Consider the following 24,453-nt stretch of genomic DNA (forward strand, 5'->3'; position numbering starts at 1 on the left):
GATTTGGCGACCTCTATCACGGCTTCATGCAGGAATACGAGGACCTGCAACACATGAAGAAGGTAAATACCTCAACAACAACGGAGAATTTCAGATGCTACTTACCGCATCACGGGGTCCTGAAGTAATCGAGCACGACGACAAAGCTCCGAGTCGTGTTCAACGGCTCTCAGCGCACACGGGCCGGTACTTCGCTCAACTCGCAGCTGCTGACTGGGGCAAACCTTCTGCCAGCGCTCACCGACGTGTTGCTGCGATGGCGTTGGCACCGGTACGTCTTCGTCACCGACATCGAGAAGATGTACCGCCAAATCCTCGTACATCCTGAGGACTGCCGTCTCCAAACAATCTTGTGGCGTCACAACAAGACGGACGAGATCGGAGAGTACGAGCTGCAGACGGTGACCTACGGCATGGCGTGTGCACCGTTCCTGGCCATCCGAACTCTGCAACAACTTTGTGCGGACGAGGGAGCGCAGTTTCCTCAAGGTGCCACAGTACTTCGGCTTGATTGCTACGTCGACGACGTGGTCACCGGCGCGGACAACCTCGACGATGCCGTCAACCTCCAGACGGAGCTGCGCAACCTCTGCATGGCGGGCGGATTTCCACTGAGGAAGTGGGCCTCGAACCATCCAGAGGTCCTCACAGGAGTCCCACAGGAGCATCGGCTGCAGCAAGGACCACATTCCTGGGAAGGAGAGAGCCATTCGACATTGGGCCTGCGATGGCGTCCTCAGGATGACCGGTTTGCCTTCGCAATACATCCTCGGCCAGTCAGCAAATTCACGAAGCGACGAGTCCTCTCCGAAACTGCACGCCTATTCGACCCGATGGGCTGGCTCGCGCCTGTCGTCATTCGGGCGAAGATCCTAATCCAAAGCACCTGGCTTCAGCAACTTGATTGGGACGCTCCACTGCCGGCCAAGGATGCTCGACATTGGCAACAGCTGTTGGATCAGTTGCCGCTGCTCAGGCACATACGCGTGAATCGCTGGCTCAGCACCGACAACGATCACTCGAGGTTGCAGCTCCACGGTTTTGGTGATGCTTCCGAACGAGGATACGCCGCAGTAGTCTACCTCCGCACCACTGAAAGGGGAAAACCGTCAATCAATTTAATCATGGGGAAATCCAAAGTCGCGCCCGTCAAGCCAGTTTCGTTGCCTCGCCTTGAACTGTGCGCTGCTGTGCTACTCACCACGTTGACGTTGCATATCCGAAACACCCTCGGCTTGACATCAACTCCAGTGCACCTGTGGTCCGATTCCAAGGTCACTCTCCATTGGATCCAGGGACACGCCGCTCGCTGGAAAACGTTCGTCGCCAACCGGGTGGCTCACATCCAGACTCAGCTCCCGGACGCTCAGTGGAGACACGTGGCCGGGAAGGACAATCCTGCAGATTGCGCATCACGAGGAATTAATCCGGAAGAGCTAGTCAATCACACGCTATGGTGGACGGGACCTACCTGGTTGGCACTGGACGAGACAGCATGGCCCAGCTCAGAAGTCCACATCGCAGAGGATGACCTTCCTGAACAGCGCACCACCAGCCTGATGACCAAGGGCTCCGTCGTCGTCGAACCGGACATCCTTCTTCGGTTCTCTGCGCTTCATCGGCTGCTACGCGTTACGGCCTGGTGTCGTCGATGGCTCAACGTGGCGAGCCGAGAGGTCACACTTGGTCGTCCGCTGCATCCTGACGAGCTGGACGCCGCCCTACTTCAGTGGCTTCGAATTGTGCAGGCACTCCACTTCCCGGACGAGATAGCCGCTGCCACTGCGGGACGTCCCGGTCCACCACGCAGTTCACTGATCAAACTCAGTCCATTCCTCGACGACCAAGGTGTACTGCGCGTAGGAGGGCGCCTCAAACACGCTCTGCTGCCTTACGACGAGAAGCACCCGGTGATCGTTCCGCCGGCCTCCTGGATGACGCGACTGCTCATCGAGTCCTGCCATCGTCGGTCTCTACACGGCGGCGTCCAGATGACTCTCGGCTTGCTTCGTCATCGATTCTGGGTGCCACGAGGAAGGACCGTCATTAAGCAGCAACTTCATCGGTGCGTCACTTGCACTCGCTGGCGAGCGGCCACTCCACAGCCTCCAATGGGCAACCTTTCGCGTGACCGAGTGACGCCGACTCGGCCATTCCTGAGCACTGGCCTGGACTACGCGGGACCCATCTTCATCCGGACCAGCAAGGGGCGCGGACACCGCTCACAGAGAGGATACATAGCTGTCTTCGTATGCTTTTGGTCGAAGGCTATCCACCTCGAAGTCGTCTCGGACTACAGTTCCGAGGCCTTCATCGCCGCCTTACGTCGTTTCGTTTCCCGCAGAGGCCTCTGTACGGACGTGTACAGCGACTGCGGCACGACGTTCGTCGGCGCCGATCGCACCCTGCGCGAGCTCTTCAAGGCGTCATCTTCCGAGGGCCATCACATCGCTCGCGCCGCCAACAATCAAGGGATCCGCTGGCACTTTAATCCGCCAGCGGCCCCTCACTTCGGTGGTCTGTGGGAGGCTGCCGTAAAATCCACAAAGTTCCACCTCCGTCGAGTAATCGGCGAAACCACCCTCACATATGAGGAGCTTAGCACACTCCTCACGCAAATCGAGGCGTGTCTTAATTCTCGTCCGTTGCAGGCTTTATCAGACGATCCGGACGACACTTCGGCGCTCACACCAGGCCACTTCCTCATCGGGGCGCCACTATTAGCCGTACCTGAGCCATCGTCGACTGGTCAACCAGCATCCACACTGTCACGCTGGCGTCATCTCCAATTGATGCGAGACCATTTTTGGCAGCGTTGGTCAGCGGAGTACGTGCACGGCCTCAACCCCCGCACCAAATGGGTCAAGTCCGAGGCCGCACCTCACGTGGGGGACCTCTGTCTCATTCGTTCGGAGCTCACCCCTCCGACCCGATGGCCTCTCGCACGGATCACGAGACTGCATCCCGGGGACGACGGTATCGTCCGCGTGGTTTCGGTCCGCACCGCCACATCCGAATTCGTGCGCCCGCTCGTTAAATTAGTCATGCTTCCGGGCGCGGATCGTATTCCTGGCATGACTAACGCGGACACATCGTCCGCCGGCACATAATTCATCTCGCGACACTTGTCACCTCACACACTGTATCACTCATCACATCTCATTTTTTACCTCATTTTTATCTCATTACCGCACTTACATTTCATCCATCGCCGCACTTACATTTGATCCATCACCGCACTGATAATTGTTCCATCATCTCACTGCACTACACAACTCACCAAACACGCGGTTTCATTGCCTCAGCTGATCACCACATGTTCATTGTATCAGCTGATCGATTCAATTACCACGCGATCATCACGTGTATTTCTCCGCGCCTGCGCGTCTACCCCACCATCGATCAGTATCGACTTGCGATTCCGCGACCGAAATACCATAAACATGTTGTCACTGCGCGACAAGGCGGGCGGGAATGTTTGAAACGCATAATAGAAACTACATGTAATAAAATATTATATCTTAAATAGAATATTCTAGAATATTCGCTTCCGATCGCAAGTCAACAGGCATATCGTTTTTATATGTTTTTTTTTTTGAAAACATATCGCGACATAAATTATCCTGTCGTACAAAAACACGCTCGAAATATAAACAATTAACGGTGTCGCAACCGTTTCGCCAAATAATTATATTTTATTGAGCATGCGCGGCTTCTCACGGGCGCCTCGTTTCGCCAATAATCATCGTGATCGCCAGCTCGCGCATGCTTTCTAACAGCCGTTGTTCTGTCAATTTTGACAGCGGCCAATTACGCGTAATACGCTCAGGTCACCTCGCGCAACTTTAAAAAGACGCAAAATTATTGGCGCTTCCCGAAAAGGTGGGTTTTTTGCGGAAACCCATAAAAGAGAGCTCGCACCCGAAATCAGGGCCTTATCGCTTTTTCCGCCGTGAACCGCATAACGCAACCGCAGATTTGTAAAACCACAGAAATTCGTTGACGACCGCCGCTTATTCCGCACTTTGATTTGAGTTCGATTTTCTCTGTAAATTTATTAAGATTGTAAAAGTTTGTTAAAGTGTTCGTTTTCTAATTGTTTTATAATATTAAAGTCAATTTAATACAAAGAGTGACTCATCCTTTCGTGCAGCGCGATCCTTTCTCTCGCAGCGCGTTCGTGAACACAGAATATTCAAAAAATTCAAAGAAAGAATTTAATACTAGGTTTGTAATTAATATTTATATTGTATAGAATGAGTTTATTTTTTTCTTATGCTGAATATTACTAATATGTAATTTTTTCTTTTGTTTTGTAAATAGCAATAAATCTGTAAATAGTGTAAATAGCAGTATAAATAGTATAAATAGTGTAAATAGCAATATAAATAGTAGCAAGCAAGAGAAAAAGTTAAAAAAACGGTACGTAAAAATCAAGAAACAATACATTATTTTTATTTACAGACCATATACAGACTATATAAAATGTGTATAATTTTATTAAATATTAAATTTTTATTTTTAAGAATGTATCGTACAAAGTCTAATGCATGGGATTTTTTTACAAAAATTGATACAACACATGCTCGATGCAATATTTGTAAGAAAATATTTAAAAATTGTGGGAATACTACTAACTTTTTGATACATATAAAGAAACAACATGAAGTCGAATTTAATAAACAATATTTAAGTGGTTCAGATTCTGAAGGATTATGTTCCGAGGATTCAAAATCAATCACCTCCACAAATGTCTGTGTTTCAGGTTAGTTAATAATAATAAGAACATTAATTATATCATATTTATCCTTCTTATATTATTTTATACTTATCTTTATTACATTATTTTCTTTATATTGTTTGGCTGTCTTTAGGTTCTATGTCTGAGAAAAAATCATTTAAAAATCTATTCAAAAACGTTATTCCATACGATAAAAATAGTAAAAAAAAAAAAAGACTTAGATCAGAAACTCGCTATGATGGTAGCCAGAGATTTTCAGCCTTTATCTTTAGTTGAAGACGAGGGATTTCGTGAATTTATACATGCTTTAAATCCTAGATACAATATAATTTCAAGAAAATCATTAACTAACTCTATATTACCTGAATGCTATGAAATAGCAAAGAATAATTTGAAAACTTTATTAAGAGAAACTCATGCTGTTTCTTTAACAATAGATGGATGGACATCCAATGCAAATGAAAGCTATTTGGGTATTACGTGTCACTTTTTTAAAGTAACTAATTTTTTGACTTTGCATTCTACTACCTTAGATGTAATATTAATTGAAAAAGACGAGACTGCAAATAACTTAAGTCAGTTAATCAGAAACTGTTTAACTGATTGGGAAATATTTGACAAAGTGAATCATATTGTAACTGATAATGCAGCAAACATGAAGCTAACTGTTGAGTTGCTCAATAAAAAACATTTTCCATGTTTTGCACATAGTCTCAATCTCGTTTTGAAAAATGCTATTACAAAATGTAATAACAAAGAGGTTCTTTCAATTATTACAAAATGTAAAAACTTAGTCACATTTTTTCATCACAGTTCTAAGGCTAGTAGAATGTTAAAAGAAGCAAACAAAAAATTAGCTGAGGAAGGAGAAACTGTTCCTTGTAAATTAATACAATATGTAAGTATTAAGTAATTAATTTAAAAATGTGTCAACAGATTTTATTAAATATAAAAAACAATTCTTTTTTCTATATCTTTTCTATGTTACAATATATAGATTGACACAAGATGGAATACATTATATCATATGATCAATAGTATCATTGATAATCATAATGGTATTAAATTGATTCAACTAAATGACGAGTACTCAGAACTTCCAATTTTAACAAAAGAAGAAATACAATTAACCAAGCAAATAAATATGATATTAGAACCTTTTGAGCAAGCAACTAAAGATATTTCTGGTATGTATATATATATATATATTATAATATATATTGCAAACTTTTTATCTGAATATAATATATATGAATCTTATTGAAAATGTTTTAATTTTTTAGGTGAAGATTATGTTTCTATTTCACTCGTAATTCCTTGTATAAAAGGCATAATATTAAAACTGGAAGCTATTCATAAAACATTAAGTTATCCAGCAGCACTTTCATTTTATGAAAAAATTCGACAATTTATTGACGAAAAATTAATACATTATGAACAAAGAACGATTGGCAAAGTAGCTACGTTGATTGACCCAAGATTTAAAAAAATAGGATTTCGTTCACAAGCAAATTACGAAGAAGCAGTTAACATGTTACAAAATCTTCTTGCTGCTCAATTTAAAAGTTCGGATCAAATTGAAAAAAATGTTAACCTAACTCACTTTATTAATAACAAGACAAACAATTGTAGTGTTGCCAAGCCTACTGGAATCTTCAGTTTTATGGAACATTCGTCGCAATCTTCTGTAGCTAATATTGATAATATTGTTTTAACAAGAAATTATCTAACATGTACAAATATTAATTTGTCCGAAGATCCTCTACATTATTTAAAAAATAGGCATCCAGAAATTTTTCAAATAGCCTTAAAATATTTATGTACTCCAGGCAGTTCTGTACCTGTAGAACGGTTATTCTCTACTACTGAATATATTATTTCTGAAAGAAGAAACCGATTATCTCCGAAAAATGTAAAAATCTTAAGTTTTTTGAATAAAAATTATAAACTTGTATATTAAACTATTTTAAATGCAAGTTTATAATTTTGAATAAATATTTTGAATAAATACTTTTCAAATAAAAATTTTTAAGTTGAGTTATTTAATATTTAATATTTTCATATATTTGAGTAATTTTTATTTATTTTGATATTCTTTTCCAAAAGTTGTATTAAAATAAGTGTGTTAAATAATTACTGATATAAAGAAAATAACAGAATTACACGATTATAATCGATTATTATAGTAGTCCAATCGATTCCTGTTTTTACTATAATCGATATAATCGATTTTTTGAAATGACCGATTATGCTCATCACTAAATAAGACCATCAAGATTTGATTATGAATCCGACTAAGCTTAAGAAGAGAAAAGCATCTTAAAAGACTTTGTACTTAAAGACAATCTTAAATATAAGAACGGACTATGGAATACCGTCCTTTATTTTGAAAAATGAGAATTTAAATTTAAAAAGAGATAAAATCTTTAAAAAACAAATCGATATCTGTCCTATCTTGTTTTTTAAAAAGTACACATTGTGATTATGTCATTTAAAAAGAAATAATTTAAAAAAAAAAAAGTGTTATGTTCGTGACAAAAAATGTCGTTACATAATATAACAGCATGACATACAGAAATCTGACGCTCTAACTCAAGCCAACAAACATGAATTTTGTACTACGTTCGTCATATGATAATCTCAAAAATGTTGTATTTATAATAAGGTCGATATGACTAAATTAATTTTTTGACATATTAGCATGATATTGAAAAAGACTGTCGTACAGTCGAAACGTTTATCTTATCTTTTGTATATTATGACGTAAATTAATAATAAAAAATTTTTTAATTAATATGTTATAAGCTCGTTAAGTTGGCCTTTTATTATATCACATATTTTAGTAATTTAATAATTTATTGTTAATTATTATATATATATAATATATGAGGTATTATTTATGAAAGTGATCCACCCAAAGTTTTTCAATCACGCTAAAATTTGCAGAAAGTGTAGTCTTATCAAAAGTAAAATTATTCTTCAAGTTGTTTGGCCCACACTATACAGGCTCTGTGTTAACAGGGACTGGAATTTTTATCATTTTGACCGTTACGTCCAACTTCAAACGTTGATAAATTTCAGAAGACTACTCCGATTTTAAAAAATAAGGTGTGATTTCGAAAGGTTTTTTTACGTACTTTAATCTTGTAAAATTAGTTTTTTCTTTCAATAACAATTTATATAAGATTTTCAAAAAACAAAGTAAAAATCAATTTTTTCTCAAATTTAAACATCTTCGATTTTCTTCAAAAAAATCTTAAAAAGAAAGTATATTTCTCGATCGACGCAAGTCGAGACACAAGTCTCTGGTTTCTCTTTATTTGACGGTGACGATTACGATAGATTTTGGAATAATTTAAAATGCTGCTTTGACTTGATCGATTCTTTATTACATTGCTCAGAGAGAAATAACTTGAGGCAGTGAGATAGGAATAATAATGTTCTTCTTTCGCCGAATACGTGACATTATATTAAGTAGTCCCCACGGGCGGTCTCGCAGGTCGCGAATTTTACCGAAATAAGTCGATCACTTCCTCGTGTCCTAAATCAATTCAACCCGATAACAATCAGTGCGTTATAAACGGAGCAAATATAATACTTAGTCTTTATAATAACACATACTCTCAAGATAATAACAAGCTATTGTTCGCTTTATAAGCTGTTTGTCACAACATTAACATAAGACAAGTAATAATAATATAACGACACAAAATATTATAATTCGATAAGTATGAAACAACTTCGTCGATGACTTATGCATACTTCGTATTTCTAATAGTATTTTTATTTTTAATGATTAAAAAAAAGTATTTCAAATCAATCTTTTTGATCAATTTTTGCTTTATTTTAATTTATATAAATTTATTCTTTTATCACACAATCATGTAAAATATGATTTTTATTTACAGAAAAGAGATGTTATAATTTATTACTGCAATAACTAATTATTATAATTAATGCTATTATTACTATAATTAATAACTAATGCTATAATTAATTACTAATTATGCTTACATATAAACTTCTATAATCTAATCTTCTTTCTTTGATGAGAAATAACTTGGAACAATACAAATCCAAATCTCAATTATAATATTTATTAAATGTAATTTAAAAATATAATTTAAAAATAACATATACATATATGTATATTTTTAATATACATTAAATGACATTAAACTAAATAAATGAAACACATATATGTACTTCTTACTAATTTCCATTTCATATTACATTGACTAATTTTAAATAATTGTTTAAAAATAAAAATGTATATAAATAATACATCAAAGTTCTTCTGGAAAATGATAACAAAAGCTAAATTTATATTTTAACTAGCATTGAATTGATGATATATAATACAGATCTAAAAACTTCAAGATTACAAAAAGATATAAATACAAGTTTATTCTTTGTCTAATAAATATCTCACATTTTGCAATTTATCATTTCAACTTACTATTAAAGAAGAAAATAAATATTTTCAATTTCCTGCCGAAGTTAAGGTCCGTATTCATAGCCTGTTAGCCTTACATTTATAGAAATAAGCCTTAAATCGTAAGCAATAAACCAAAATTATAATATTCGATTTATGTAGATGCGGTCTCAATGTAATAATTTTTCGTTTTTAAGACTAATAATAAACCAACAAACGATAAAATTCGATCAACAATCATCAACAAACGATTACGCATCGATTAGACCGTTTTTTAATTAAAAATGAGATTTTTCCGATTAACTTAATGCTAATTTTTCTTTTTTAATTAAAAAAAAATATATAAATCAACAAACGTTGCAATTGGGCCAACAATAACCAACAAACAAAAATTTAAAAAGTCGAAGTTGACCGGCTGAGCTAATGGAGCTGTTCTATGTAGTGATGTATGTCTGTACCACAAATTAATAGACAGATCGCCAAAGGCCTGCCTAAAGAAGAAACCGCCATTTTCGTGCGATAGATTTTGCCCCTTATCGACACACTTTGCCCCTGGTTCGAGTCCGTGCTAAATTTCGTAGACTTTACCAAAAGACTTTGCCCCTGGTGCGACGCCAGGCTAATTGATCATGAGACCAATTTGAGAGATTTGGCCCCCGTTGTGTGTGTGTGTGTGTGTGTGTGTGAGAGAGAGAGAGAGAGAGAGAGAGAGAGATTTTTACATATGCATATATATTGTGACGTGACGCTTTTGAGAGCGCCGTCACAAGGGCGAAAAGCCCGATCGGGTAGGACGCGGGGATCTGGAGCGCCCCTCATTTCGGGGAGGGTGCGATCCGTTTGCGTTATTTCGTTTTTTATTACCGTATTTTTGCGAGAATCGCAATTGCACGTAGCATCGGCCCGTCGATGCGCGTGCAACACGATTCGTAGGGAGAGCGACAACGACGGCCCGAGAGAGCGGCAGGAGAGGTTGTAAAGCAAGAGAGAGAGAGAGACGGAGGATGCCGGAATACCACAGCCGAGAGAGAAGGATGGATCGAGAGTAAGAGAGAGAGAGAGAGAGCACGGGACCGCGCGCAGTTAAGTATCAAGTAGCCGAATTTTATTTATTATCTCTCGCGCAATGTTGATGCCGTACGGATATTCTAGGATACCGAGAGGACTCCGAGTCGCGCCTACACCTGGACCGCTCCTGGAGAAGGACGACGGAGGGCCCGGCCAGCCTACCGCTTGTTCCCCCAGGAGAAAAGCCGCAGGAACAAACCCGGAGAAAAAAAATCCTCTCGAGCAACAGGAAGATACCGGCGAGAGAATTACCCCGCTAGAGGGGGAGGCGGGGAAGACTTTAGGGCCCCGCCATCGACCCTATTATCGAGGGAATGCGCGAGAGATCGGCGCGGCACGTAGGGTACCGAGGCGCGCGAGGCCCGGCTCTCCACTGTTCGGTGTGCCTTAGAGCAGAGAGGGTGCCTCCAGAACTCCCACACGTACGACCCGAGGACCAGAATTCGTCGCCAGAAACTGTAAGCCGCCTCTCGAGTAGTCGTAGATCCGTGTTGGTTGGTACCGTAGATATTGATCGTGTATTGTAATTACCGTGAGTACCGCACTGTCTCATTTTTCGTATCGTTTTGTGTGTGAGAGAGCGGTCTCTCTCTTGTCTTTTTTTTGGAGTATTGTACCGCGGGGCCAGCCGACTTTGCGTTTCGCGAGCCGAGCCCTCTCCGAGAAGTGCCACCGACAGTCCATCGTCTCGAAAGTAATTATTATAAATTCGGGTTACCGAGATATTCAGAGTCACGTTTCCTATAGGCTCGATTATTAGATTTTCGGAATTTGCGTGTAGCCGTTCTCCGCGAGTTTGTTAAATATTTCATTGTTTTCGACTCGGCGAGAGAGTCGTGCGAGAGAGTCACGAAATTACCGTCTTCTAGTTGTTATCTTTTTTTTGCATACCGCGCCGTGTCTCGGAGTATCTTATTGTGACCTCTGTCTATACCGCGTGCCCGCGAAAATAAGTTGGACCATCATAACGTTTACCGATTTTGTCTTTGTTTATCCCGTTTGTATATTATTGTCGCGAAATTCTCTAAGATATTTCACATTGTATAATACGAATTTTATAGATCAATTCCGAAATACCGATATTCGCAGATCTTGATATTATATTTTTGTTTCCCTACCGCTAGTTTATATATTACTGTTTGTTACATAATTATATTATCCAATTGTATTTATCAGATGTCAAATTGTAAATCCTAAGTGTCAAATATATATATCTGTCAAATTATAACACCACGTGTATGTCTCTCTATACTTCTCTCTCAACCATAGACCCAACAATCCTATAGACCCGCGACTCTGTATAACATCTGGGGAAGTTAACTTAAGTACCGTTCACATTAGTCTCGTGGCGCATTCACATGCGCCTGGCGCCCAACTTTACCGTGAGTTAATGAACGCCCCTAAGTGCGAGTAATTAACTCTTCTGATACCGATTTTTACCGTTTCATTATTTAAACTTGGGGAATCTTTAAATTGAACGCTCCCCTGTCCGAACTTGGCGTTTCGGAGCACGAAAAGACGTTGCAAATTTTTGGCGCCTAACGTGGGGCCACGCCAATAGAGAGAGAGAGTATTATACCTGAACATTTTTCCTTTTCCTTTTTAAATTATTTACCGAAAAATTTTTTTTTTGTGTGTGAATTGATATTTCCTGTGTTTTTTTTAACAGTTTTTTCCGTCTTTTCGTTCTCGTTTTCGTTCTTTTAGTTATTGTTTGTTAGTTAGTGGGAAAATTTTTAGTGTCGTCACCGTGATAGCCGTAAAGGGAAAATTTGAGGATTGGGGAATTTCTTTTGGGTAAGTGATTTCGCCAGCTGTCCTCGCTTCTGAAACTTGTGAGCCATAAGGAATAGGCCGATTGCGATACCGCGGCGCTGTAATTGAGTGCGCTAAGTACCGTTTTATTAAAATCCTTATTCAGGAGAAAGTGCCGATAATTTTGCGCAGTTTTTTTTTCTTTTCTTCTTTTTTCCGACCTTTTTTTTTTTTTTTTTTTTAAGTCAGGAAATTTGCCTAAACCAAACTTCGCCGTCCTGACCCCTGAGGGAGGGTCAGGAGGCTTTGTGGTGGATTCCCGCCCGTAGTATCCCAAGGGACTATCGGGCGGGGGACCGACCTAAAACCTGACTGAAGCCCCTGGTCGTATGGGTTATGTCCACCGCGGAACCGCTCACGCATTACTTCACGGTGGACACCCGACCGGCGTCCTGAGGTAGGACACATCCCCCCGAGAGGACACTACAGGCATCCCCCCGGAGAAGACAATACCCTTGCCCCGAAAGGGCATCGGAGGGAGCCGGGCTACTAGCTCCCCCCGGACTTCCCTGGGTCGACGTGCCATGGGATCGGGGCCCCCACCCCTCTCCCTGCCGAACCCGGTAAGTGAGACGGCCGCAGCCGCCCACCCCACACTTAGACGTCACGGGACGTCACCAACTAAGTGGACAAACATATACACGTCCACAACAAAAAAAAAAAAAAAAAAAAACCAAATAAGGGCCACAGACCCAGCCCTCTAGGGGCCAACGATGAGGCACAGAGGCCGACCACAATAAAGGTGGGAGGGTTGTTACTCCCACCTATGAACGAAAGACAACAAAACTAAACAATCAACATGGACTTGGCGCGGGTGAAGAGGCCGCGGAGTCACCTCTCGGCAGCCTCCCCGACACTCAACACCCATCGCCGCTACCTAATAAACATAAACTTGGCGGGGCAGGGAGACCACGGAGTCGCCTTTCGGCATCCTCCCCGGAACCCCCCGCACCCACCGCTACACTACGACCAATTGACAGAAACAACACTAAACATTGAGAGCAGAGCTGCAGCCCGGCACAGGGGAGTCACCTCTCCGCGACCTCCCCCGCCCCCGACTGCAGTCCACCCTCACCCACTCAGGACTATCGGGAGCCCCCCCAGCAGGGGGCCCCGGAGTCCGCGCACACGCCGAGGCAGCCTCGGTCTCCATAGGCAGTCCCACATCGGGACGACCCGGAGCCTGGCGCCTATCCTTCGCCCCGTTTGTTCGTTGCCCGGGAGGAGGGAGGGGCGAAACGCACCCCCGACCCCCCAGGACATGTCGAGCCGACTCCCCACCGTCCGAACAAGCCGGACAACGGGGAGTGGCGACGCACCCCGCCGCTTGGTGTCCCTCCACACCACAGCGGTAGCAGCACCGCGAGCGATCCACGTCAGACGTACAATTTACGCGCGCATGTCCCAACCTGAGACACCTGAAACACCTCAGAGGTCGGGCGCGAAGCACCTCGACCTCCAGGGTGTTCCACCCTACTCGAAGCTTACCCGCCGACAAAACCCTTCGACCAGCAGCCAGCGGGCAACGCACCCAAAGGGTACTCAAGGGGGACCGCGACAGGGACCGAACCGACCCGATCCGGATATCCCCCGCGCCACATCCCCCCAGAGTCCCCAGCGCCTCCAGGATCTCCTCGCACGAGGCGATCCCCTCCCCCATGGTACCACGAAGCCTAAGCTCCATGGTCTTCCGGGGGCAGGAGACCACCACATCCTTACCCGCGAAGACCTCCCGCAGTTTACCGAAGGCGAGCAAGTCCGCCTTCTCTCCCGTGTCTTTTCCAGGGACCTGCAAAAGCAGACCCCCGGTCACACCAAAACGCATGGTCATTGGGCCAATACCCAGTTCTTCCGGGTTGATGGCCGCTCTTGCCTCCCGTAGGACATCAGAGTATGTCCTGCCACCCGTCGAAAGGAGCCGCACCGCCGACGCACCCGGAGCACGTGCAGCCCGCGCCACTCGGCCCCGCCTCGCGCCCAGCACAGGACCAGCCGCAGAGCCCGACGCCCGAACTCCCCCAGGACCCAGGCCACCCGGCCCGCCAGCAACCATAATAGCCGCCGACGGGGCAGGCGACCCAGCCCCAGAAGAACCGACCGCCCCAGGACCACCCCGACCCCGCCTCCCCCGCTTACGCATGGAGAGGACAGGGGAAACCTCGTTGATAGGAGGAGCGGAGGCAGGCAAAACTGCCCCACTCCCCCGAGACTCCAGTGAGGACCTGAGGGACTCTACGGTCCGCCTCAGATCCCCAAGCGCCCCAGAAATACGCTCCTCGATGAGGAGACCCACCCGCGCTATTAGCTGCTGGTGTGGGTCCCCCCCCGGAGCCGCATCGGAGGAGGACTCAAACAGAGTCCTCCGAACCACAGAGGCAGTCCCCTCACCGGAAATTTCCGGTTCGGAGACCGCCCCTCCACCCCGCTTCTGTCGCGACTTCCTCTTCCGAGGGGGCGCCTCCTTCTCCCCAGAAGAGGGAGGAAGAGGAGCCGCCGACCTTCTCATCAACTCCAGTTCGTCATGGAGTTTCTTATTGTCAGCCTCCAGTGAGGCAACACGAGCTTCCAGTCTTTCGACTTCCTCCGCATAAGTCCGGCAGTTATTTGCCAGGATCTGCTCCCGGTCAAGGACCTCCACCGGGCTGAGATGAAACCCGGGCTCCGACACGTCAAGCGCGCCATCCAAACCCCCAGGGGAGGTAGAGGCAGCGCCCAACGCGTCCTCGCCCATGGTGACCTCAAGGGCCCCCTCGTCGCTGTCTCCACGCAGCCTTTCCGGAGAGGGGGGCCGAGGACGATCCTCCAATGACCCATCAGGGACACACTCATGCGCCCCGCAGAACGCAGTCTTACCTAACGCGCACTTGCGCAAAAACTTTCCGGCATATCGGGACAGCGTATGGTACATCCCGAGATACCGGAATTCGCGCACTAACTCGTCCCGAAGGACCCGGCGTATTTTCAACGCAAGGTCCCTAGGATCAGCGGACTTATCACGGTCCTCCCACTTGATGGCCAGCCTGGTGAGCCGGTCATCCATCTCGTGCTCCTGCGTACGTCTCGGCACTGTCGCATACTTGTCCGCGGACCCAGCCGGCAAATCCGCGGACGACCTGTCGTCTGATGACGACGAGGGGGAAGCCAGGCCTACACCCCCCCCCCACGCCGGTTCCTGGTATCCGAACCCAGGACGTTCGCTTTCTTCTTGGAGCCCCTCATGTTTCTGAAAGAAGAAATTGGTTTTTTCTGTCGGGGGTTTTCCTTCCCCTTAGGAGGTTGCCTTACTCAGCTAACGGGGCCTCCCCCCCGGGTGTTATGTCAGTGTTTTCCTTCACCTAGTGCAGTGGACAAGTCCTTTTTAGGGCCTGCACGCCCATCACGCCCCATTCATCCTTCGCACGCACTCCAGCTCGGGTACCTCGGGATTGCGACACCCGTACACTACGGGGATGAGTCCGTAGTGCCCCTGAGGGATCTTTTTTCCGACCTATCGTTTTAGGCCTGATACCGACTATTTTGTGAATTTTTTTTGTTACCGTATATCTAAGTACCGAATACCGTTCCGGTGCTTTCGCTTGTTGAATATTTGAACTTGCTTCGTTTATCTTGTTTTTTTTTGCCCGGTGCTCTCGTTTATTTTTGTGACCGTCCGAAAATTTTCGGTTGTTCGCCGCCGTGCTTGCGATTATCGTTAGCAATAACAAGCCGAGGAAAAGATAGGAGTATTATTGTTAGGGATACCTTTGTTTTTTTAAATTAATACAAATTGTCGCTCGTATATTGAAAACAAAGTGATAAATATAAGGCCAACTTATCGAGCTGAATATTCGAGATGTTCAGTCAACTACCATTTATTACATGTATAAATTATAAAACTACAGTCATTAGATATTAAAACTAACGCGAATTACAATCATTCTACAAACGTTTCGACCGCACGCGGTCTTCTTCAGTATAATTATTGAAATATAAATTCATACAACTTTACATAATATCGAAATTTAATTATAGTTATTCAGAATCGAGAGTTTTTGAGCAATTAACGCGTGTTCTAATCCGTCATGTCCAACAATGTTCGCCTCGATATGATCTCTGATTTTGCTCAGATCTCGGATAGTTTCATCGTTAATATGCGAGAAATTAACCCGTTCCGTAGGCGCTGCGATTAATAAAAAATTAACGATTAACGTATGTCGAAATTATAATATATATCCCCTACAATTGGTAATATGCTTACCTATCATCGTCCTTCTTGACAATTTTGCTACTTATTAACAGTTATTAAGGATGACACATAACAAACCAACAATACAGAAAGATAGCTCATTTTAAACTCTACTTGATCGGAGAGCGTGCGTGTTTATATATGATCTAATATCTATGTTTGACTCGTTAATGTCCTATTTGTCCTATTATTATTTATTGTTCGCTAATATATCCAAAATATCAAAATACGACTCGCTAAGTAACTCAGTATCTTTGTTTAAATTTAGTCCATTTTTTGTTCCTTGATATGTAGCATCTCAGAAATGAGTCTTTTATAATAATTATTTTCGTTGTCCATGATCTTAACATTGTCCCAATTAAAAGTATGATGTTCATTTCTTATGTGTTCAGGAATTACTGAATGTTTCGTTGAGTTCAACCTAATATTATTTTTATGTTCTTTTATTCGCGTCTGCAATTGCCTCTTTGTTTGGCCTACATAAGATGCATTACAATTATTGCAATTGATCTTATAAACCACATTCGAATTGCATGGATGTTTAGTTTTATCTTTCTGTGTTTTAATAATATTATCCAGTTTGTTGAGACATCTATACCCTACAATACAATTTTTATTTTTTACCGAGGAAACAATCATTTCTGAGATCCTATCTATATACGGAATGACAAAGAATTTTTTATTAACCGAGTCATTTCCTATACTTTTTGTTCTTTCTATGTTGGCCTGTCTCTCTATAATGCTCCCCTTAGATATGATGTGTTCTATCCGATGATTAATTTTGTTAAAAATCAGATCAAGAGGGTAACCATTGCTTATGAGTATATTAATGATTAACTCCAAATTTTTATTAAAAAATAGTGGATGTGATAGCAATAGACATCTGTCTACAAGGTTATATATTATTCCAATTTTGTGGCATAATGGGTGGTTTGAATAAAATGATAACGTCCTTCCTGAGAAGGTTTCTTTCTGATACCAGTCTATGTATATTGTGTTATTAATAATTTTAAGTGATAAATCTAAGAAATTCAAGCTATGATTAACCTCTTGTTCGACCGTGAATTTAAGTCTTTCATGATAGTTGTTAAAATTATTCACAATCTGAGTCATATTAGTCATAGAGGTGACCACTATTATGTCATCCACATAACAAAAATAAAACAAACATTCCAAATTCAACGCTTTGAGAACTGTATCCTCAAGATCTTGCATAACCAGGTCTGCAATAATTGGTGATAACGGTGACCCCATAGAGATCCCAAACGTCTGTTTATAAATTATGTCATTAAATGTAAAATATGTAGAAGTCAATATAAATTTTATACCCCCCAAAAATTCGTTTTTCGGTATTCTAGTATTTATTCCAATGTGATCCCATCTATCGTTAATACCGTCAATCGCAAGATCCAGAGGAACGTTCGTAAACAAAGACACCACATCCAAGGAAAACATCCTATCATTCTCATCAATCTTTTTACCAGACAATATGCTGTACAAATCAAAACTATTATTAATATGACTTTTCGCTTTGGGTAGGCTAGTTCGTAAGGTGTTTTGTAAAAACAAAGCCAGCGAGTATAGAGCTGTATCAACCGATGAAACTATGATTCTAACTGGTGTAACGTCCAGACAAATTTCAAAATTTCAATCTTTTTCAAAAATTTATCCTTTAACATATTAATCATGACAATCTCTAACCTACATGAAAGACCGGTATTAACAAATATTTAGTCTCGCATATAATTACTTATAAGTTAAAACATGTCTTCTCACAAATGACAACGGGAGTAGCAACCCACTTTTAAATAATATTTTTATCATAAAAAGCATAATTAACAAGGGTGCTTTGCTCCGGATCATTCGCTAGGAAACATAAAAGTTAGAGAATAAGCGCGCCTAAATCAGACAACGAATGTATGTTCTAACCCCTGAAACACCTTACACATTGCATGCTACTAATGCCCCTGTATACGCTACACCATTTATACTTGCGAACCCCTAGGCACCGTACACATTGTATGTCCATAACCCCTAATTATACTATACCCGTCGTACGCTCCAACCCCTGAGTGTTTTACACACTTCATACAGCCACGAACATGTAGATATAGTCCTTAGGCGATGCTTTACTGACCAACATATAACACAAACGAATCCCTCAATACCGATCACCGACGTTAAAGACGGAACTACTAACTTACCTACCCAAGACATTACCGACCAATGATAAAACAGGAACTTGAATTACCAACTACAGATGATTAAGTAGGAAACTACCTTACCGACTAACGACAAATATGAAGACTAACATTACCAGCCAATAAGCACGCCTATGGCAAATATATTATTAACCTTAAAATTCTCATTTATAAATTAGGAGACAAAAATCATATGCAATATGCGTAATAACATTACATTCGTCATACAATCGAAAGTATTATAGCTATGCAATGTAGATGTGCAACCTGAGTATAAAACTCAGTCAGGGACAGTTTAGAAATTCATTCCTGACATAAACTCTCTATCAATTAACATATAGTTATTCAATGTAAATGTAAATTGATAAGTTTTAACTGTCCAATGCATTTTTTCAAATCGCAAATTCTAAGGGATAATACCTAAATATCGCTTATAAAGTAGTATACTATAATGATGAGATAATTAGGTATGAAACATTATTATGTGAACTCGGCTTTTACTCTCAAGAAACATCTAAAAGATTCTAGAAGATTCTAGAAAGGCGGTTGAAGACCGTTACATTCCAGAAGCATGATGCAATGCATGATGCAACGCTGAAACACGTTGCAACCTGCAAGGCCCGTTGCAAGCCGCGTAGCGATGAGTCACCAAAGAAGCACCGCTATCGCTACCAAGAAGAAGATAAGATAAGCCAGAGCGCAGAGCCAACAAAGGCATACCGCTATCGCTACCGAGAATAGGATAAGGAAAGTCGGAGCGCCCGGCGATGAGTCATCAAAGGAACGCCGCTATCGCTACTAAGAAGCCATCTCTCCGGGACTTAACCGTCGCAATCTCTACCAGGAACAGATTGTCTCCGGTACTTCCCCGGCATATCTCTCTTGCCATTGGCTAAGCCGCATCGCCCGATGGGAGGAGCGAGCCACATTTTACGGTATATAAACCCTGCACCCGGCACGGAACGGCAGTGAATTCGCCATCCATCACTCAAGAGTGATTTCGTCGCAGTGGTTCCAGTCAACAACAATCCAGCACTCAACCAGCAAATACTAAGGGGTCCTGAAGACATAGCCGCCATTTTGGTGAGACACAGCCGCCATTTCGGACCGAGGTACCGAGGCTCCTCAGATCTTCAGACTCAGAGGGAAGAACACAGTAGCGAAGTGTACCATAGCAAGGCACATTAGACATTGTCTAACCTTGTGAGTATTTAAGCCAGTTCACATATCCCTAAATAGTAAAGCGCGACGGGCACTCATTATATTTAATCATTATATTTAATTATCCAATATTAACTCAATCTTACATTACATTTCGAACTCTGAATTTTGAACATAGACATAAGCCACATATTACTCTGCGTTTCCGATATTATTTCAATCTACGATTTGCATCTGCATACGTCTGCGTTACAATCGTCGATCTATTCAATATTTTATCCAATACTATTCAATATTACTTAACCGATATCGCATACTTATTTAATCTATTATAATAAATATACTTATGTATTTTATTATATCACTGCTTATTTATATATGTATGTGACCCTGTATCCTACCACATATTAGCGAATCGAGTGCCGCTAATTCCTCTGTACACATTAGAAACTATATCCTGTCAGAAGGTACATTCGCAAGTCATCTCTGAGGTGCACGTTTAGTAAAGTGAACGTCGCATTAGCCTATTAAAACAAGGACCAGAGAACCCGGCCTAGCCGGATGAACACCTATCTCTCTATCGCTTTTACGCTTTTATTACCTTGCATTTTCCAATAGTTGCGAATACTTTACCAAACCGAATGACAGAGGTCTTGATAATTACTAAGAATTATTACTTCAATATTTAAGACTTAAATCTTTGATGCTTGAAAGTACAAATATTAATATTCTTGATATAGATATTAATATACGTACTAAGATTCCTTTTCCTATTCCACATTATTACCAATTCTCTTTCAGTATCGTTTAATTATAATTATAATTGACACAACGCTTAATTAATTAACAGATGAAGGGCATTCTCGTATAGATTAACCTTTCATCTCGTCTCTAACTCTTTAACACGTAAATCACGACTTAAACGTGAGTCACATTCAATTACCTTTGATTATTTAACTATCTCAGTTCTATTAAACATATTATTCATATAAATTTATTTAACCATTAGATGGTCTCTCCCTTCCGAAGGAAGAATCAAATTGATCGCGACGAGCAACGTCTCCACAGACTACGCGAATTGGACAAGAAGAGTCTTAAACTTACATGTCCAAATATTTCCTACGCGAGTAATCGTTCGATCCCCTTCTCCAGACGTTTATTCGCCTATAAATAACCTTCCGCCCTACATTGATTATTCTCACCCGCAATTTCCGGAGCCCTCGCCGTTAGAATCAAATACGTTAATAACGAACCCTAATCATCAATTCTTACCCGATCCTGAATATTATATCCCGGATCAAAATCTACCAATCACATCGCCAGAGTACGACCCCATTTTACAATTTAACAACGAACAAACCTTTCACATTCTCAACGAGGACACCGCGAATCTCACTCACGACGTCGATAACGTCATCCCTGAGGAAGCGCAAGATAACTTCACTTCTTTCATAACTTACCTCAACCAGCCTAACAATCCGGAACTGGAGCTCAGTCATATTGTAACTCAATTTCAAGCTCCCCATGAACCACGTCAGGACCAATAAACTTTATATCGACGTAAAGGTTTTATAAATGAATAAATGACATTATATTTGTAAAATATCTTTATTTATCGATCCGACCCGTCAGTTTCCTTCTCCGTCCGATACTCTCAATCGAATCTCAAGCTCTTGGCTTTCCTGGGTATAGCCGGCCTAGCAGGTTGCCCATAAAACAAATAGAGAGCAGCTTCTTAAACGTCCACCGAAGTAGACGCGAGAGAAGACCGTCTTGTGCAGAAGGTAATTTATCGCTAGATGAATTATTGGACGTAACACCGCTATCGCTACCGAGAATAGGATAAGGAAAGTCGGAGCGCCCGGCGATGAGTCATCAAAGGAACGCCGCTATCGCTACCAAGAAGCCATCTCTCCGGGACTTAACCATCGCAATCTCTACCAGAAACAGATTGTCTCCGGTACTTCCCCGGCATATCTCTCTTCCCATTGGCTTAGCCTCATCGCTCGATGGGAGGAGCGAGCCACATTTTACGGTATATAAACCCTGCACCCGGCACGGAACGGCAGTGAATCCGCCATCCATCACTCAAGAGTGATCCGCCGAAAATTGTTCCGCCAGCACAGTCAAGTTCAGTACTTCTAACACCAGTCAACCAACCAGCTATTACTACGGAGTCCCGAAGACAACGAAACATAGCCGCCATTTCGGACCAAGGTACCGAGGCTCCTCAGATCTTCAGACTCAGAGGGAAGAACACAGTAGCGAAGTGTACCAAAGCAAGGCACATCAGACATAGTCTAACCTTGTGAGTATTTAAGCCAGTTCACATATCCCTAAATAGTAAAGCGCGGACACTCATTATAATTAATCATTTTATTTAATCAATTAATATTAACTCAATCTTACATTACGTTCCGAACTCTGAATTTCGAATATAGACATAAGCCATATATTACTCTGCTTTTCCGATATTATTTCGATCCACGAATTGCATCTGCACACGTCTGCGTTACAATCGTCGATTTATTCAATATTTTACTCAACACTATTTGATACTATTTAACCAATATCGCATACTTACTCGACCTATTATAATAAATATACTTTTGCATTTTATTGTATCGCTGTTTATTTATATATGTATGTAACCCTGCATCCGACCACATATTAGCGAATTGAATGCCGCTAATTCCTCTGTACACATTAGAAACTATATCCTGTCAGAAGGTACATTCGCAAGTCATCTCTGAGGTGCACGTTTAGTAAAGTGAACGTCGCATTAGCCTATTAAGACAAGGACCAGAGAACCCGGCCTAGCCGGATGAACACTTATCTCTCTATTCTTTTACGCTTTTATTACCTTGCATTTTCCAACAGTTGCGAATACTTTACAACACCAACTGACAGTGATTTTGCATATTGATATTTGATTCATTTTAGCAAGTGTACACCACCTCATCATATTTATTACTTTTATAGAACGATATCTGTCATAAGGTAAATTCGTTGCTATGATTCTGAGATGCACGTTTAGTAAAGTGAACGTATGCATTAGCCTTTGAGGACCAGAATTCACACGGGACAACCGTGTACTTCTTTAACCTTCCCTGCTTACTCTCTCTCTCTGCTATACAAACCAAACGAATTACTTTACCAAACCAAATGACAGAAGTCTTGATAATTATTGAAAACTACTATTTTAATATTTAAGATTTTAATTATTGATGTTTGAACCTACACGTATCAATATTCTCGATATAGATATTAATACATATTCGGAATCCTTTTCTTTTTCCACATTATTATCAATCCCAACTTAATACCATTTAATTACAAGACCGAAACCGTTTAATTATAATAATTATTGACACAAAGCGTAATTAATTAACAGGTGAAGGGCATTCTAGCATAGACTAACCTTTCATCTCATTTCGATTTCATTAGCGAGTAGATCACGATATAAACGTGAGTCTTATTTAATTATTCTAAATTATAAAATATTCCCCCTTCTGTAAAACACATTCATATAAATTTATCTATCCGTTAGATGGTCTCTCCCTTCCGAAGGAGGAATCAAATTGATCGTAACGAGCAACGTCTCCATAGACTACGTGAACGTAGAACGAGAAGGCCCCTTAATTTACATGTCCAAATCTTTCCTACACGAATAATCATTCGATCCCCTTCTCCCGACGCTTACTCACCCGTAAATAACCTCCCACCTTACATCGATTATTCTCACCCGCGATTTCCGGATCCGCCATATTCTGAATCAAATACGAATCATAATTTCTTACCCGATCCAGAATATTATATTCCGGACCCAAGCCGACATATCACATCATCATACAACCCCTCTTTACAACCTCATAACGAACAAGACCTCAACATTTTCGACGAGGACACAGCTAACCTCACATTCAACTGACACTCGCGATTTCATCCCCGAAGGAGCTCAGGACAACTTCGCTTCTTTCCTTACTTACCTTAATCAGCCTGACAATCCGGAAGAGGAGCTTAGTAATCTTATGTAACGTCCAGACAAATTTCAAAATTCCAATCTTTTTCAAAAAATTAATTCTTTAACATATTAGTCATGACAATTGCTAACCTACATGGAAGACCGGTATTAACAAATATTTAGTCTCACATATAATTGCTCACAAGTTAAAACATGTTTTCTCACAAATAACAATGGAAATAGCAACCCACTTTTAAATAACATTTCTGTCATAAAAAGCATAATTAACAAGGGTGCTCCGCTCCAGATCATTCGTTAGAAAACATACAGGTTAGAGAATAAGCACGCCTATAGCAAATATATTATTAACCTTAAAACTCCCATTCATCAGGAGACTAAAAATTCATATGCAATATAACATAACATCCGTCGTACGCTCAAAGGTACTACTAAATAAGGATATCGTAGTTCAACCATGAATATATAGGTATTTTATCTTGATTATGATCTTTTCTATAATAAGCATCAATTTACATCTAGCCACAAAAGATATGTGTAATTTGAGTGTTAAACTTAGTCAGGGACAGTTGGCGAATAACCGATAAGTCATATGTAGCCGCAAGTACGGTATAATAGCACAAAATTAATACGTTATTCTCTATATGAGTTTTCCATCAATTTACATGTAACTATGGAATATAAATGTAAATTGATAAGTTTTAACTTTCCATCGCGATTTCCAATTTATAGATATAAATATTAGAAAAATTAGAAATCCGTTCCTGACGCAAGTTATCTATCAATTTACATATAACTATGGAATGTAAATGTAAATTGATAAGT

At 41.4% G+C, this 24,453-nt stretch overlaps 3 protein-coding genes across 3 annotated transcripts; 2 read left to right on the top strand and 1 right to left on the bottom strand.

The window, feature by feature from the left end:
- Positions 1-5: 5 nt before the first annotated feature.
- On the bottom strand, positions 6-725 carry LOC114932190 (uncharacterized). Its single transcript, XM_029304359.2, has 2 exons — positions 106-725; positions 6-44 (listed from the first exon to the last, which is right to left on the bottom strand). Exons 1-2 carry the CDS (start codon positions 708-710, stop codon positions 17-19), a joined length of 633 nt encoding a protein of 210 aa, XP_029160192.2. The 5' UTR covers positions 711-725; the 3' UTR covers positions 6-16.
- An 834-nt stretch (positions 726-1,559) lies between these two features.
- On the top strand, positions 1,560-3,110 carry LOC114932188 (uncharacterized). Its single transcript, XM_085489698.1, has one exon. It carries the CDS (start codon positions 1,560-1,562, stop codon positions 3,108-3,110), a length of 1,551 nt encoding a protein of 516 aa, XP_085345824.1.
- Positions 3,111-4,196: 1,086 nt separating this feature from the next.
- LOC114932187 (E3 SUMO-protein ligase ZBED1-like) lies at positions 4,197-11,434 on the top strand. Its single transcript, XM_085489701.1, has 7 exons — positions 4,197-4,227; positions 4,324-4,422; positions 4,527-4,765; positions 5,179-5,639; positions 5,739-5,928; positions 6,025-6,474; positions 11,421-11,434. Exons 3-7 carry the CDS (start codon positions 4,528-4,530, stop codon positions 11,432-11,434), a joined length of 1,353 nt encoding a protein of 450 aa, XP_085345827.1. The 5' UTR covers positions 4,197-4,227; positions 4,324-4,422; position 4,527.
- Positions 11,435-24,453: the final 13,019 nt, after the last annotated feature.

Source organism: Nylanderia fulva, unplaced genomic scaffold (assembly GCF_048542155.1).
Source record: "Nylanderia fulva isolate GAGA-0341 unplaced genomic scaffold, ASM4854215v1 Scaffold117, whole genome shotgun sequence".
Taxonomy (NCBI): Eukaryota; Metazoa; Arthropoda; class Insecta; order Hymenoptera; family Formicidae; genus Nylanderia; species Nylanderia fulva.